This window comes from Pagrus major, chromosome 8, assembly GCF_040436345.1.
Source record: "Pagrus major chromosome 8, Pma_NU_1.0".
In the NCBI taxonomy this organism is placed as follows: domain Eukaryota; kingdom Metazoa; phylum Chordata; class Actinopteri; order Spariformes; family Sparidae; genus Pagrus; species Pagrus major.
The window spans coordinates 21,367,398-21,382,990 of NC_133222.1; the positions used below are offsets into that span (position 1 = coordinate 21,367,398).

At 39.8% G+C, this 15,593-nt stretch overlaps 1 protein-coding gene across 3 annotated transcripts in view; it reads left to right on the forward strand.

Moving 5' to 3' along the window:
* The window catches only part of tmtc3 (transmembrane O-mannosyltransferase targeting cadherins 3), a 40,252-nt gene that overhangs the window by 13,677 nt on the left and 10,982 nt on the right, over nt 1-15,593 (forward strand). Inside the window, exons 8-15 of one of the 3 annotated variants that reach the window (XM_073471987.1) lie at nt 3,023-3,171; nt 3,373-3,493; nt 3,716-3,827; nt 6,905-7,008; nt 7,458-7,627; nt 8,224-8,450; nt 9,914-10,696; nt 11,233-12,828. In XM_073471987.1, the coding sequence (XP_073328088.1) occupies nt 3,023-3,171; nt 3,373-3,493; nt 3,716-3,827; nt 6,905-7,008; nt 7,458-7,627; nt 8,224-8,450; nt 9,914-10,696; nt 11,233-11,237 (1,671 nt within the window). In that variant the 3' untranslated portion in view covers nt 11,238-12,828. Of the gene's footprint in view, nt 1-3,022; nt 3,172-3,372; nt 3,494-3,715; nt 3,828-6,904; nt 7,009-7,457; nt 7,628-8,223; nt 8,451-9,913; nt 12,829-15,593 lie in introns of those variants that run through there. The other 2 variants (XM_073471985.1, XM_073471986.1) reach the window with 2 other exon arrangements.

The following is a 15,593-nucleotide window of genomic DNA, read 5'->3' on the forward strand; positions in this document are numbered from 1 at the left end:
AACCGTTTAATTAATTAGTCTACTGAATGTCAAAATGTCAAATTGTATTGTCATAGAGAACTAAGAAAACCAGCACATAGTCACATTTGACAAAGAAAAGAGGAAGAAGAATCTGTATTTATGTCACATATCATGTACAACATGGTGAAACTCTACATTTAACCCATCCCGAGGGAGCACTGGAGAATTAACCTAATGTGCATGTTTTGATGGTGGGGGAAACCCACACAAGCACAGGGAAAAATGCACACTGTACACAGGCCCTCGGGGCACTGCCCCAGCATGATCCAAACCCAGGACCTTCTTGCTGTGAGGCAACAGTACTAACCACTGCACCACCATGCTGCCCCAAAAGCTAGAAGCTGTACATTTTTGACATTTTGCCATAAAATTGTGAAATGGAAAATGTATTTTCAAAATTGATCTTGCTGATTAACTTCTGTCAATCTACTAGTTGATAAATCAACTTATCATTTCAGCTCTACTCTACACAGACAGTTGTAAGCTTTTTTAAAACATGAAAACTTTGTCAAAATTAACTAATTCTTGGTAAACTCTGCAGTTTTTGTCTGGCATTTTTATGGAATATGATGAAGCATTTACAGTATGTTGGCTGTAAATACTTGTTCCTTTATATTCAGATGTTAGATTCAGATTGTTACACAATGGTGAATGGATTCAGATGAGTCTTTACACTGAACAGGAATAGACTCTCCATCAGAATACTTGACATTGTGACATTTATAGGGAGTTAAAGAAGTAAGAGTCAGTGTGTTTGTCCAATCAATGTAATTGAAAATAGAGAAGTTAAACTTATTATTGAAGTTGTACTAAAGCGATCCTCGTCCTGTGAAAGCCATTCCATTCCAGTGTCTGTTGAATTCCAACACAAGCACACTTCATTCTACTTAATGAGGTACTGATTAGGTGATCACCTGTACTCAAATCTCATTTAACGAGGAAAAGTATAAAAACCACTGCTGTGGTCATCACTATCCTCTTGCAATAGGACCAGCTGGATGGCAAAAACAGTGCTAGTAGTACCTCAAAAGTAATTGGAATAAAAAAATAACTATTGACCATGCCAAAAGAGTTGAAAAGAAAAGTTTTGAGTGAGGAAAAGAAGGGTTCAATTCTGGCTTTACTGGCAGAGGGATACAGTGAGCGTCAGGTTGCTTCCATCCTTAAAATTTCTAAGACGGCGGTTCATAAGAACAAGGTCAAGCAGCAGACACTGGGGACAACAAAGCTACAGACCGGCAGAGGGCGAAAACGACTCCACTGACCGGGATGACCGTCAACTCATTCGAATGTCACTCAGCAACCGTAGGATGACATCAAGTGACCTACAAAAAGAATGGCAAATGGCAGCTGGGGTGAAGTGCACGGCGAGAACGGTTGGAAACAGGCTCCTAGGGGCAGGGCTCAAGTCGTGTAAAGCTAGAAAAAAGCCCTTCATCAATGAGAAGCAAAGAAGAGCCAGGCTGCAAGCCACAGTGTCTCGCACCCACTGTGAAATTTGGTGGAGGATCGGTGATGATCTGGGGGTGCTTCAGCAAGGCTGGAATCGGACAGATTTGTGTTTTCGAAGGACGCATGAATCAAGCCACGTAAAGTTGTCCTGGAAGAAAACTTGCTTCCTTCTGCTCTGACAATGTTCCCCAACTCTGAGGATTGGTTTTTCCAGCAGGACAATGCTCCATGCCACACAGCTAAGTCAATCAAGGTGTGGATGAAGGACCACCAGATCAAGACCCTGTCATGGCCAGCCCAATCTCCAGACCTGAACCCCATTGAAAACCTCTGGAATGTGATCAAGAGGAAGATGGATTGTCACAAGCCATCAAACAAAGCTGAGCTGCTTGAATTTTTGCGCCAGGAGTGGCATAAAGTCACCCAACAGCAATGTGAACGACTGACGGAGAGCATGCCAAGACGCATGAAAGCTGTGATTAACAATCAGGGTTATTCCATCAAATATTGATTTCTGAACTCTTCCCAAGTTAAAACATTAGTATTGTGTTGTTTATAAATGAATATGAACTTGTTTTCTTTGTTTCATTTGAGGTCTGAAAACACTGCACTTTTCTGTTATTTCAACCATTTGTCATTTTCTGCAAATAAATGCTCTAAATGACAATATTTTTATTTGGAATTTGGGAGAAATGTTGTCAGTAGTTGATAGAATAAAACAAAACTTCATTTTACTCAAACACATACCAACATCAGAGAAACTGATAATTTTGCAGTGGTCTCTTAATTTTTTCCAGAGCTGTATATTAGTAATACAAGGAATAAGATACCTACTTTAATTTGAACATAAGTAATTAGTTTCTGTACTCACCACTTTCGCTTCATGTATCCCATAAATCAACCGTCATGTCACTTGTGACTGTAATAAGACACTATTTGATATTTCCTTTGATTGTCAGTTTTATATATATACATATACATATAGCTTCAGTGCAAACCATCAGGCTACAGCCAGTGCAGGAGGATGCACAACCTACAATATCAGATCCCTTCGCATCAGCTCACACATGCTGAGATGGACAGATTTGGGCCTGTCTGTTGTTATTGGTTTTTTTTAGAAACTTTTTTAGAAGCTGAATCTAGGACTGCAACTAGCAATTGTTTTCATTATTGATTCATCCACGGATAATTGTTTCAATTAGTGAATCATTTTGCATATTGAATCTTTTTTTTTTTTTAAACGGTGAACTTAGACATTGCTTGCTTTGTCTGGCCAACAGTCTAAAACCCACAAATATTATGTCATATCAAGATAAACAAAAGTTTAATTTTCTGTTTTTGTCAGAAAATTGACTGCAATTGTTTATTAGATTTTGAAAAAAGTTGCCAAATTATTTTCTATCCAGCAACTAACAAGTTAATATACCAATTGTTTCAGCCCTAGCATAATCATTGTCTGTAGCACATGTTAAGCATTATATCTGAACTTTACAATGTAGTCAAGAAAGTTCATTTGGACTTTAGTCTTTTTTTTGTCTTTGTCCTTTAGGCCCTGTCTTTGATCGTCCTGCCTTTTATTCCTGCGTCCAACCTCTTCTTCCCTGTGGGTTTCGTTGTGGCAGAGAGGGTACTTTATGTTCCCAGTATGGGCTTCTGTGTTCTTGTTGCACATGGTTTCAAGATTCTGTCACATAAAGGGTGAGTGTTTGTCCAAAATTAAATTACTGCTCTGAATATAATACAACTGTCCTATTTTCCAGGAAGTTATTGATTGAAAGAACACCGTGCACTCTTGTACTTTTCACAAAATGATCAGACTCTTTGAATTATAAAATGTCAGTAATTCTTGTGTTTGTTTTATAACCAAATCAGTATAATTTGAAACTTTTTCTTTTGTAGACACCTAAAGAAGATTTCGTGGTTGATAATTGGGGTGCTTTTAACTACACATGCAGTTAAAACCTTCAACAGGAATTGGGACTGGGAGTCGGAATATACTCTATTCACCTCTGCCCTGAAGGTAAGCTGGAAAGACAATTAAAGCAGCGTTGCCAGAGTTTCTTGGCCCACTTCAGTATATCCTGGCTGTTTTCCAATGTTAAAACAAATCTCTAACCGACTTGTCATTAAAGGCCTCAATACACGGTCTAACAGATGACTCATCGTTTCTTAATAATGATAACGATCTTCACAATACAAAACAAACTTATTATCATGTTTCTCAAACTGTCTGGTTCTTCAGGTCAACAAGAACAATGCCAAGTTGTGGAATAATGTTGGCCATGCCCTTGAGAACCAAAACAATTATGCAAAGGCACTGCAGTATTTTCTCCAGGCCACTCGCGTCCAGCCAGGTAAGAAATGTCAATCACATATATGAGGAAGACCACTGCCAGGTTTGCTAAATAATTTCATTGAGGAGATACTGTGAGATCTCTCATATTCATGTTCTGTTTGCAGTGGGATTCGGTGTGATCATAATGTTGTCAATTTACCATTTTTCTAAGTGTTTTGAGAAACTGTGTTACAAGTTATTTGTAAGATCAAACAGAAACACCATTCAAAACAACAGGGCTAGGCAATATTTTGACATCATATTGTTATCGTGATATGAGACTATATATCGTCTTAGATTTTGGATATCGTAATATGGTGAGATGGCATAAGTGTTGTCTTTTGTTGGTTTTAAAGGCTGCATTACAGTAAAGTGTCATGTTCTGAACTCATCAGACTGTTGCACAATATAATGGCCCTGTTGTAATAATTTGTTTGTTGAGGCTGTCAGAGGTGTTGATTTTACTTTGATTTTAATTTTGTTGAGTTGTTATGCAAGTACGGAAGCCCGGGATAATTTTCTCGAGATCTTGAGATAATGAAACTTTGTTTTCCTGAGATAACGATATATTATTAATTCGAGATCTTGAGAAAACAAAACAATAGTTTAGCTGAAATAGCATTATGCCTTGCTATTACAGATAATATACGCATCTCCATAATCTCAGGCCTATTATATCACAGTCACTATCTCAAGATCTCGAATTAATTATATCGTTATCTCGGAAAAACAAAGTTTCGTTATCTCGAGAAAATTATCCCATTATCTCGGGAAAATGGCAGTTGTTATTTCGAGATAATAACTCGAGATCTCAAGAAAATTATCCCGTTATCTCGGGAAAATGGCAGTTGTTATTTCGAGATAATAACTTGAGATCTTGAGAAAATTATCCCGTTATCTCGGGAAAACAAAGTTTCGTTATCTCGAGATCTCGAGAAAATTATCCCGTTATCTCGGGAAAATGGCAGTTGTTATTTCGAGATAACTCGAGACCTCGAGAAAATTATCCCGTTATCTCGGGAAAACAAAGTTTCGTTATCTCGAGATCTCGAGAAAATTATCCCGTTATCTCGGGAAAATGGCAGTTGTTATTTCGAGATAATAACTCGAGATCTCGAGAAAATTATCCCGTTATCTCGGGAAAATGGCAGCTGTTATTTCGAGATAATAACTCGAGATCTCGAGAAAATTATCCCGTTATCTCGGGAAAATGGCGGTTGTTATTTCGAGATAATAACTCGAGATCTCGAGAAAACAAATAAAATTAACTCATTATCACGAGAAAACGGAGGAAATAAAATGTATGACTGCATACGTATGCAAGTACCCTTTGAAGTTCTTTACAGTTTTTTGTTTTGTTTTGTTTTTTCGGTCAGGGTCTGCATGTGTTTGCCAGTGCCGTTTCCCTGTTTTTGTTCTGGTTTTCATGATTTTTTTAAAATGCATTCAGCGACTAATGTATATTCCAGTTATAAGTGCAATAACATGGGTGAGATGACCCATTTTTCTGTGCAAATTCTCACAGAAGCACATAAACATAAGGAAACCAGTGATGAAAGTTACATAACGCAGCAAGGGAAATTATGTTTGCTTAACAACACTACACATTGTACTATCACCTCAAAACTGCAGGACAAATGATTACTTTATCTACCCTCTGTTAATTAAGGTGCTGATCCATTCTGATTCTTAATGTACAAAGTGCCTACACTTTTGAATTAGGCTAACAAAGGCTATTGTTTATTGTTCACAGGCTTACTAATGGCTTTCACAGCTATTGCAGATGCTAGTTTTCCTACAGTCCTCAATGGAACTGAAAGAAAATAAATGGAAATGTGTAAGAAACCATCACAAATAAAGAGGAAATGAAACATAACATTTTTAAACACAACTGAGTTAATACAATAAGCTAACAAGGAAGAAGACAAATTGAATACAGGAAGTGCAAAAAGGGGTGCAACTTAACATGTAAGATGTTACGCTTTGCAATAAGAGTAAAACTGTGTGACTCTACTGTGCAGAGATCTCAATGGTAAATAAAGCGATGACTGTCGGAAATAAATGTAAAAACTTACAGTAACAGTAACACCTAACCTCGTCCTTGTTCCCCAGGACTTTGTGCTTATATAGTTGTTTTGGATTGTCATTTCACTTCTCTCCACACATGGTTAACAGCTACCTCTATTCAATGAATCCATTCATTATATTCTTAAGAACCACTGCATACAACTGACAAATCTATACCAAACTTCATACATAAAATATACAGTTGGAGCAAGTTAAGCCTCTCCCAGTACGTCTGTTTTGCTTCACAGCTTAGTTTTCAGGAAGCCTGCCGTCATCCGAGACATCAGCACTTTTGCCGGTTCACCACCCAAGAGTGTTTCCCCAAGATTAACGATGTAAACACATTAACAAGATGAGGATTTCCTGCTATGCTAATCATGAGGCATTGGTTTGTCCTGACCGACCCCCTTTCAGCTTCACTCTTCTTACTGGTTCCGAGAAGGGTTTATTTTTCTTCTAGTCTCCTCATAACAAAGATGCTTTTTTACCCTAAGTACTCCATTAGGGTTATTAGTTTAGCTGAGGTGTTAAAACAAAGCAAAATGGCAGAAACGTGTTAAAGCACATTGAAAATAAACAAGGTCAGGTGAGGTAAAAAATAACTAAATTAAAAAAAGAAGAAGAAAAACTTAAAGGTCCAGTAGTCTTAAGTATAATTTTGTCAGTCTATAGTCACCTGAAACTAAGAATCATTGTGTTTGTGTTACCTTAGAAGGAGCCTTTTATACCTCAAAGGAGAGGGGGTGCTTCCACTGAGTCCACCATGTTGCACTGCTGTGTTTCTACAGTAGCCCAAAACAGACAAAGCAAACACTGACTCTAGAGCAGACGATTCTTTAACCGCCACCATAGCAGATGGGGAGACAAGCGGTGTTCAGTTGGTTGCAATCTGCAACCTCACCACAAGATGCCACTACATTCTACACACTGGACCTTTAAAAACAACCAAGAGGCTAGTGCATGTTTCATTCTGTATAGTAGTTGATTTTTTCAGTTTCCTTTCTCATACTCCATACAATGTTTCTGCAGATGACATTGGTGCCCACATGAATGTTGGAAGAACCTACAAGAACTTGAACAAGTCCAAAGAGGCAGAGGATGCCTACCTTGTTGCCAAATCCCTCATGCCACAGGTATCTCATCACATCATATATGGGTCACAACATTTTTTACTTTCTTTGTTTGTTTTTTTTGCACGATGTTTCCTTGTTGGTCTTAGTTAGTTGAACCAGGTCAGCTGGCACATGGCGATTTAATTCCTGGGCGAGCTATGGTGAGCATGTTGGAATTCAAATCGGAACTTTTTCAAATCTAAGAGGCAGCTCCATCCTGTTTTCCTTCACCAAACTGGATAATTTAGCTGTTTAGCTGTCTTTTTCAGTCCATTTACCAATAAAGCAGCTTAAGCTAATTTCAACATCCAGCTATTGCCACCACCACCACCAAGATAGCACCCAGAATGAGGGCAGGGTTATTCAGGAAGCATACAGTCACTCTGTGTTGATATCAGACATGTTGAATTCACTGTATTTCTGTTGCCAAAGCAGTGAGATAAATGACTTCTCTGTTAACAACTCCACAGGTTATTCCCGGTAAGAAGTATGCGACACGTGTGGCCCCTAACCATCTGAATGTTTACATAAACCTGGCCAATTTGATCCGTGCCAACGAATCAAGATTGGAGGAGGCCGATCAGCTCTACAGACAAGCAATCAGCATGAGACCAGACTTCAAACAAGCCTACATCAGCAGGCATGATTTTAAACTTTGTACCGGTCAGATTTCAATCTTTGAGCAAGATTAATCAACCTTCATTATTTCCACACATACAGAGCAAAACAACAATTTTTTTGCAATTACTTTTCAACATTTTTTCTCTGTAATGGCCATTTTTTAAATATGCCTTGCTATCAGACTCAAATAACATACTGTACTGAAAGTTGACATAGGCAGTTTATTAATTATCTGACATTGAGTATTTGTTAGGTAATGTCCAATTTAAGTCTTATGCATAAATCACTGGTAGTTTTTAAACATGACATTTCATTTACTTCAATCCATATCAATCCTACTGCACAGTGATCTGGAAATAAAATAGTTCCTACATGAAACTGCTTACAACAAGGTCTCTTTAAGGCCGCAATTTAGCAACTCATACCAAAACAATATAGATGGACAAATATAGATGGTCAAACATGGAGGGAAAGAAGTCCAGGTCAAAAACCCTTGAAAAAGCACAGATTCTTAAAATTGAAATCAGTTGAATTCACTGTAAATTCTCCATCAAGTATAAGATAATGAACACACTTTGACTTTTGATTTACAGTTGTGTGCATTTTTTCACTCAGAGGGGAGCTACTGCTGAAGATGAACAAGCTCACAGAGGCCCGGGACGCCTACCTCCGTGCCCTGGACCTTGACCGCACCAACGCTGACCTGTGGTACAACCTGGCCATCGTCAACATTGAGATGAAGGACCCGTCAGAAGCCCTGAAAAACTTCAACCACGCCCTGGAGCTCAGCCCACGCCACAAGTTGGCACTCTTCAACTCAGCCCTTCTCATGCAGGAGTCTGGTGAGTGAGGCCTGCCAGTTCTGCTATGAGGAAGTCGATAGTTTAAATCCAACTGGAGTAAAACATTGTTTTGCTAACAGAACGCACTACTTTGGCATTTATGTAAGGCCTTTTTGACGCCTGCTGGTAAGAACAAAGGAAATAACCTGATATTACCTTTTGGGGTGTAACCTTGTTCTTAAAATTTGTCCTGATGTTCCAATGAACCCTACGTGACCAGCCAAGTTTCTGTCTGAGCACGCTTCATTGACTTAGTGACAATAAAAGCATATAATAAGCAGTTAGATTCACAGCAGGTTTGACCGTAGGTTTATGTTAGCTCTTCCACCCATGTTTCTTTGCTTTTGTATATCTCGCCACCATTGGTCTTGCACTCTTTAGTACTTCCACATTCCTGCTACAGGTTAATGCAAGTGCAAAATATGTATGAAAAGCACTTTGCTGAGGCTATAAACATCACGGATGACACGTTTATTTAACTTGTGTAATGTAGGGTGGTCCAAACCACATTAATGAGAATAAGGTGAGTCATTGAGGTAGCAATATTTCTTGTCAACATTGTGTTTTCCTTTTCCGGGACCCTGAACTGAGCGTGACTGTATGACCGGTCAGCCGTTGACATGTTGGCACGTGTGTTAAAGCTTTTCATTGCTTCTCGATCAATCAAAAGTTCACATCTTCCACCATTTAAAACATGACATGACATCTACTCTGAAAATGATTCATATAAAGACTTTAAAAAACACTTTCTCAATATTGCACAACATGTTCCATGTTTGGCAAACTCAGACAGTCTGCTTCTTTTCATTCTGCAGGTTTTGCATCACATTTATCAAGTTATTCTCTTCAGTTGCAGTTGTATAAACACACCGTTTCATTTTCTTTGAGTCCTGAAATGACCTGTTTTTCCACTACAGGGACACAAACCCTCACCATCATGTGCTGACTTTGCATGAACATTAAACACAACGCAGTATGCGAAATAAGAGATTTTTGATGTGGATAAACAACACGTGTAAAACTTCACATGATTGTTTCTTTTGGTTTGTTTTTTTTAATACATTTTCACCACATTCTCCAGTAGCTCTTTTTTTTGTATAGTTTGTTGTATATCTCAGCAATCTGACATGAAGAGCAAAGGGTCACTTGACTGTATTCTGCATCACTACAGACAAGTGCAAACCTAAAGTTCAGTGCACGCCCTCTTAGAAATGCTTTGAATATAGTCTGAAAGCTCTATTTGCATTAGGTGCACGCAGGTGTAAAAGTTGTCAGGGCTCCAAGCATGCCGTACATTTTTCTTCTCCTCATTCCTTACATTCCTACTCATGTTACTGTCTGTGTTCACTTTTCTCAATCACACCAATTGCCTCTAGCAGTTACAGAGAAAATCTTCTTTAGTTTTCTCAGGTCACTTCTCTTTCTCACCCGACCTCATACTATGTTTCCACTTTCTATTGCAGGTGAGCCAAAGTTCTGGCCTGAGGCTAACCGTCGCTTCCTGACCTACGTGGAGGAGGAGCCTGATGATGCCAATGGCTACTTCAACCTTGGAATGCTGGCCATGGATGCCAATGAAAATGCGGCAGCTGAGCGGTGGATGCGTAAAGCCATTGGTTTACAGGCCGGCTTCCGCAGCGCCCTATTTAATCTTGCATTGCTTTACTCTCAGTCTAAACGCGAGATAGATGCACTACCTGTGCTGGACGAGCTGCTGCGCCACCACCCAGAGCACATCAAGGGCCTAATCCTGAAGGGCGACATCCTCATGAACCACAAGAAGGACACGCGTGGTGCTAAAGCCTGCTTTGAGCGCATTTTGCACATGGACCCCACCAATGTGCAAGGCAAGCACAACTTGTGCGTGGTCTACTTTGAGGAGCGTGACCTGCCGCGGGCCGAGCGCTGCCTGGAGGAAACGCTGGCCCTAGCGCCAAACGAGGAGTATGTGCGTCGTCACTTGAATATTGTGCGAGGTAAAATGGCTGCCATGAGCGCAGCAGGGCAACCGCTTACTTCAGCAGAGGGAGCCACCATGTCGGCTAAGGAGGAAAAGCCGAAGAGAGTGAAGGAGGGGGTGGAGGAGGTTGCTGAGGGTGAAGAGGAAGGGAGGGGTGCTGATGCTGTTGGAAAGGGGGCTGGGGATGAGAAGAATGTGCGGAAATCCTCTGCAGAAAGCCTCGGAGGTGTGGGCGTGGACCAATCAGAGTCTTTGGCCAGCAGCCAGTCTGACAAGCGGACTAAGGGTAAGTCCACTAAAGAGATTAAAGATATAGAGGAAAAAAGGGCAGCTGCCTTGAAGAGACTAGAGGAGATTGAGCGCATATTAAGTGGTGATTGACATTGTTGTAATTTATAGCTGGACTACTTTTATAGAGCTCTTTAATGCTCCAAAATAAGACGGCATTTCCCCCCTTAAAAATGTGTATTCTTAATCAATTGTCATTTTATCGGTTTGATTTATTCACATATTTGCAGGCTGCTCTGCATGGTCCTGCCGTTTTAACACTAATCATGTAAAAAAGGGAAATGTTGATCTGCACATGAAACTCGTGTAAGAAAAAGCACAAAGCCAATTTGGGATAATCTATTTAAAGCATATATTGCAGATGTAGATGCCAATGCGTGTGCTTCATCTGAATGTGATTTCACATATCGTAGATCTGCGCTAGTTATAAATAATGTTTTGTTCCTCCATGTGTAGTCATTGTTTATCACTGGATTTTTTTTTCTTTCACTAAGATGTGACTCACTCCCTGTGTGTTATTGTTTTTAAAAACAGAATGATTGTATCATGGACAATTAAAGGAAATGACACGTTCCCCAGATTTCCTCAAGGCAGGATGATATCTGCAGAGTTTGCGCCTCAAAATAACTCAAACCATCCAGAGAGAAGAATAACACTCCAGTCTAAATCAACACCAGGCTTATGTTCCGTTGCAGCAACGTCTTCTAATCTGTATTGATCTCACCCAGCACTTCCTGCCACTGCATCATTGGCCTCCGTGCTCACAGCTGCCTTCACCTCAAAATTTCATTGTGATCCCATCTGAAGACTATTTCCGCACTCCCTTTGTCACATTACCCCATGCATCTCCTCGCCTGTATCCCATTCGTCAGACACTGCATCTACATTGGAGTTGAATATTTCTCCTGCATACACATGACTTTGACCCAAGCAACACTAATTTTCTGTGATGGTCAACAGTGACACACGCTCAGCCTTCAGTTTTCTGCCAACGTGCTTTGAAAAATGAACATATTACGAAAAAACTTCTCATTCATCTTGTCCCACAGTGATTACGTTGTTATAATTGTAATGTTTTTGGAGTAGTCCTTTGTGTTCACTTTCATCACAGTTGTGATCACCTAATCCAACATACGCTGCTTCTCTCTGCACCTGCCGATATTTACCTGCTGTGGGCGAGTACACAGATTAACCCTGAAAAAGGATCTACAAATCTCTCCAATCTCTCCCTCAGGCCCTTCACTTCTATTACAACACCACTATAGAAAACCCAGCCCCTGATTGGCTGCTTCCCAAGAGGTCTGATTAAGAACACTTAAAGGAATAACAGGCCAATAACTGGTCATCAAAACCCACTTTTCTTTCTGCACAAATGGTTAACAGCGTAGCTTCAACAGGAGCTCCGATTGCCATGAACCTAACATGAGCTGACTGTGATTGTAGCGGTGAGGCAGATCAGCAGTAGTCAATTCCTCACACTCATTACAAAGCAAATTAGAAATATTCTTTCACGCAAGCTGATGTTAATGTCTTCACAGCTCCACCATGTTCCTGTTTTTTCACCTCACGGTGCAATAATTTGTTTCAGTACGATGACTTTCTGCTCAGTGCAATTCTTGATAGTGGGAGAAGACTGATTACTGTAAGCTAGGAGCACTGTGGTGGTACTAAGGAGCCTTGCTATGCATTGACCTTGTTTATCCCTGACTTTATATGTACATATATTTACAGTGTACCTGTATCCAGTGTTATTTATTTTTATATGCACTGCAAATGCTGTAGATGTTTTTGTTTACCACTGACAGTATGCTTTAACTTCATGGTGCATTATTTTGTCTCTATTAATTTTCTATGTGTGTATACTGTCACTTGTAAAACACGTCATAGATGTTTTTCACTTAACAACAGAGCCCATGTCGGTGATAAACATGTATGAAATGTTCAATCAACTGTCTGCTCTGGAAAGTAGGTACACCTTTGAATGAGGAGGCTTCAGGTTTGCAGTATTTACTGTCTCTCCTCATCTGCTGAGTGACTGATTTTTGTACGATTTTAGATTTTTTTTTTTTTAATGCAATAGCCCTTGGTGGTGGGGGTCTAGGTTATTAAATAAAGTGAAATGAAACCTCATCACGTTTGTTCTACTGATTTCCTGCTGGTCCGCTGCAGGAGTGCATGTGGTGAGGGACGTGCATCACGTACTGAAGTGCATTTCATACCAAAGGGAGATCGTGCCGTCCCTCACAGGATGTCGAGCCCAGAGCCAATCCAATTTGAAATCCCAAATTGAGTTCCAAATCGAAATCCAATGTTCCAAAAGTACGCCGTCATTAGTCTCTCTGAACAATTAAATTTTCAATGTAATGTCATTTACAAATATACTGCATCTAAATCAACAATCTTTCCCATGACATAGTTCTTTATTGTTGCATTTCTACAGTGGCTGTGAGGAAATGTACAAAAGATTAAAGGGTTTTGTTTGTAACAATATGTTTACTAAAGGCTATTTACATAAAAAAAAAAAAAAAAAGCCGGAGTTGTAAGAGTAAAGTTTTGCTTGAGGATAGGGAGTTTCAAAGTGAAAAAAAAAAACATTGGTAACACTTCGTAATAATAACCATAATAAATCTACTGTTAATTACATGTTCTGGCAACAATTACACACTTTCTGAACTTTTTATTAAGCAATTATTCATTGTAAAGTTGCAACTGATGTTTATAATACTTGATGCCAAATTGTTTTAATAGGAGCTATTAAGCACAGCATTTACAAACTCCAATACAGTAGTTCGTGGTGAACACCTTTTTGCAGTAGGTTAATGATCTGCCAATAAACACAGAGAAGAAGTTTTGCAATTTGCAAAACGTGTTCTGCAAGAGCACTGAGAGGAGCGAAACACTCTTCATCTTTGCTCACTACATCATGGCCTTTCTTACTCTGGGGATTGGGAATTATAAATGGGAATTATTTGTCATCTTATTGCAAGCGCCAGAATAAATGTCGGCAATGCACATTTCTGCAAACCACTGGTATGTTGAAATTAACATTACTTTGCAACCTTAGTTTCTTTAGGTCTAATTTTCTATGTTATATGTTGTGCTGCTCTTATGATCTGGTTAGTTTAAGGCACACAAATCACTTGGTTTGAGTTAAGAAAAGAACAAAAAAAAGTCCACATTGTGAGTCCCTAGACACAAAAAAGGACGGTCTTCGTTCTGTACAAAGCGGGTGTGAAAGCTGTCAGTGAGGTAGTGGATTATGGAGCATAACGCACTGTTTATGGAAAGACACAAGTGTTATTTTTCTGTAATGCTATGAGCACCAAAAACTAAATGTCGTTCACCTACGTTGTATTTGGATGGATGCAGAAATCTCAGGTGTATCAAAACCTGGAAAGTTAAAACCTAAACTATCAGCATGGCTGCGTAACACTGGAGGAACTGATCCTTTAAGTATCTAATATACCAGGATCAGTCACACAAATTAACAGGTATCTTTCATCAGAAAACAGTTCGGAGATGTATGTTGTGTAAACATGAGTCAGTGAATAAAGTCACACCCCATCCTGCCCATCATCTATTGCCACTGATTGGTTTGTAGTATTAGGTAGTTACTGTGACTGGAAAATCTTGTTTGTTGGGACAAAGAGGAAAGATGGAGGCACTAATATAAACAAAGCCTCTGGGTCCTAATGTCAATCCCCTTGCATAATTCCTTGCGTAATTACTTTTGAACAGTGTGGGAGTGAAGCATCACAGGAAATCAAAGGGAGAATTTGTCATCACTATAAATCGAGCCAGAGCCTGATCTGTCAGCTTGACTGGAGCAGAGCGTAACTGTCAAGCTGTCAGTCACAATGTGCCTTTCATGCAGCGTGATGTGCTGTTGCCCTGAACACTTTGCTTAAGGGCTTCTGCTGTCACACATACCTGCTGTGCGGTTATCATCTGAGGCTTTCTGTTCTTGCCAGGAGACAGAATTTGAAATGCACATTGCATTCTGGGAAGGCTCTGCTCTTGTCTTTATCCCGATTCCACTTGCTTATGAATGACTCAAATACACATAAGAGATAATTAGTTTGTTCGCAGCCATGGGAACATAGTATTTATTACAACAATAAAAGTACTGAATGGGACATTCTGCAGTTGAAAAATAGACTGTCGGTACTTTTTGCTGGACGGACAATTGAGTGACGACGCGTTTCTAAACAAGTGCCAACACATCTTTGGCATTAATGCAATTTCTTGTTAATGAGTAACTTAACCCCCAGGCTGAAAAGGGGCTGTTAAGTTACTCTTTTAAGTGTCACAGCTACGCCCCCACAGGAAGGGCTCTGAGCTCCCATGAAAGCTGTAAAAATCAATCATAAATCTGTGGGGGGTCATTAACACATTACAAAAATGCCCGCTGCGACGTCTCCTTCAGACCAAGGACGTTATAATTATACCTGGACACAGCCATGGAGGCGAAGTCCTATTCATTTCTATGAAAGCTGCTCCGTGGTGCATGAAGCCAAATGACTCGCCTGTCTTCCGCATAGCTTCTGCATTGTGGGGCCCATAGAGCGGGGGTTGGGATGCTCAGAGAAAATGGTATCCACCATTTTACAACGACACTTCCTTCACAGTGTTAGCTTATGGGAAAATGTACTTACGGGCCACAGTGCATCAAGTGACGATGTAATTACAGTTTGGCCACCACAAAAACTAGTATCAGCCTGCCGCTCACATGGGGGCCTGCTTCAGACCCACACAAGGCTCAGAATTGAACTCAAACCCTGCATTTAAAACATGCATATGAGCGTTTATTATGGCCAAAAATAAAGGCTGCATCATCTCCCATCTTTTTTTTCACAATTTACTGCATTGTTAAAGGCTTCCCAACACTGACCAGT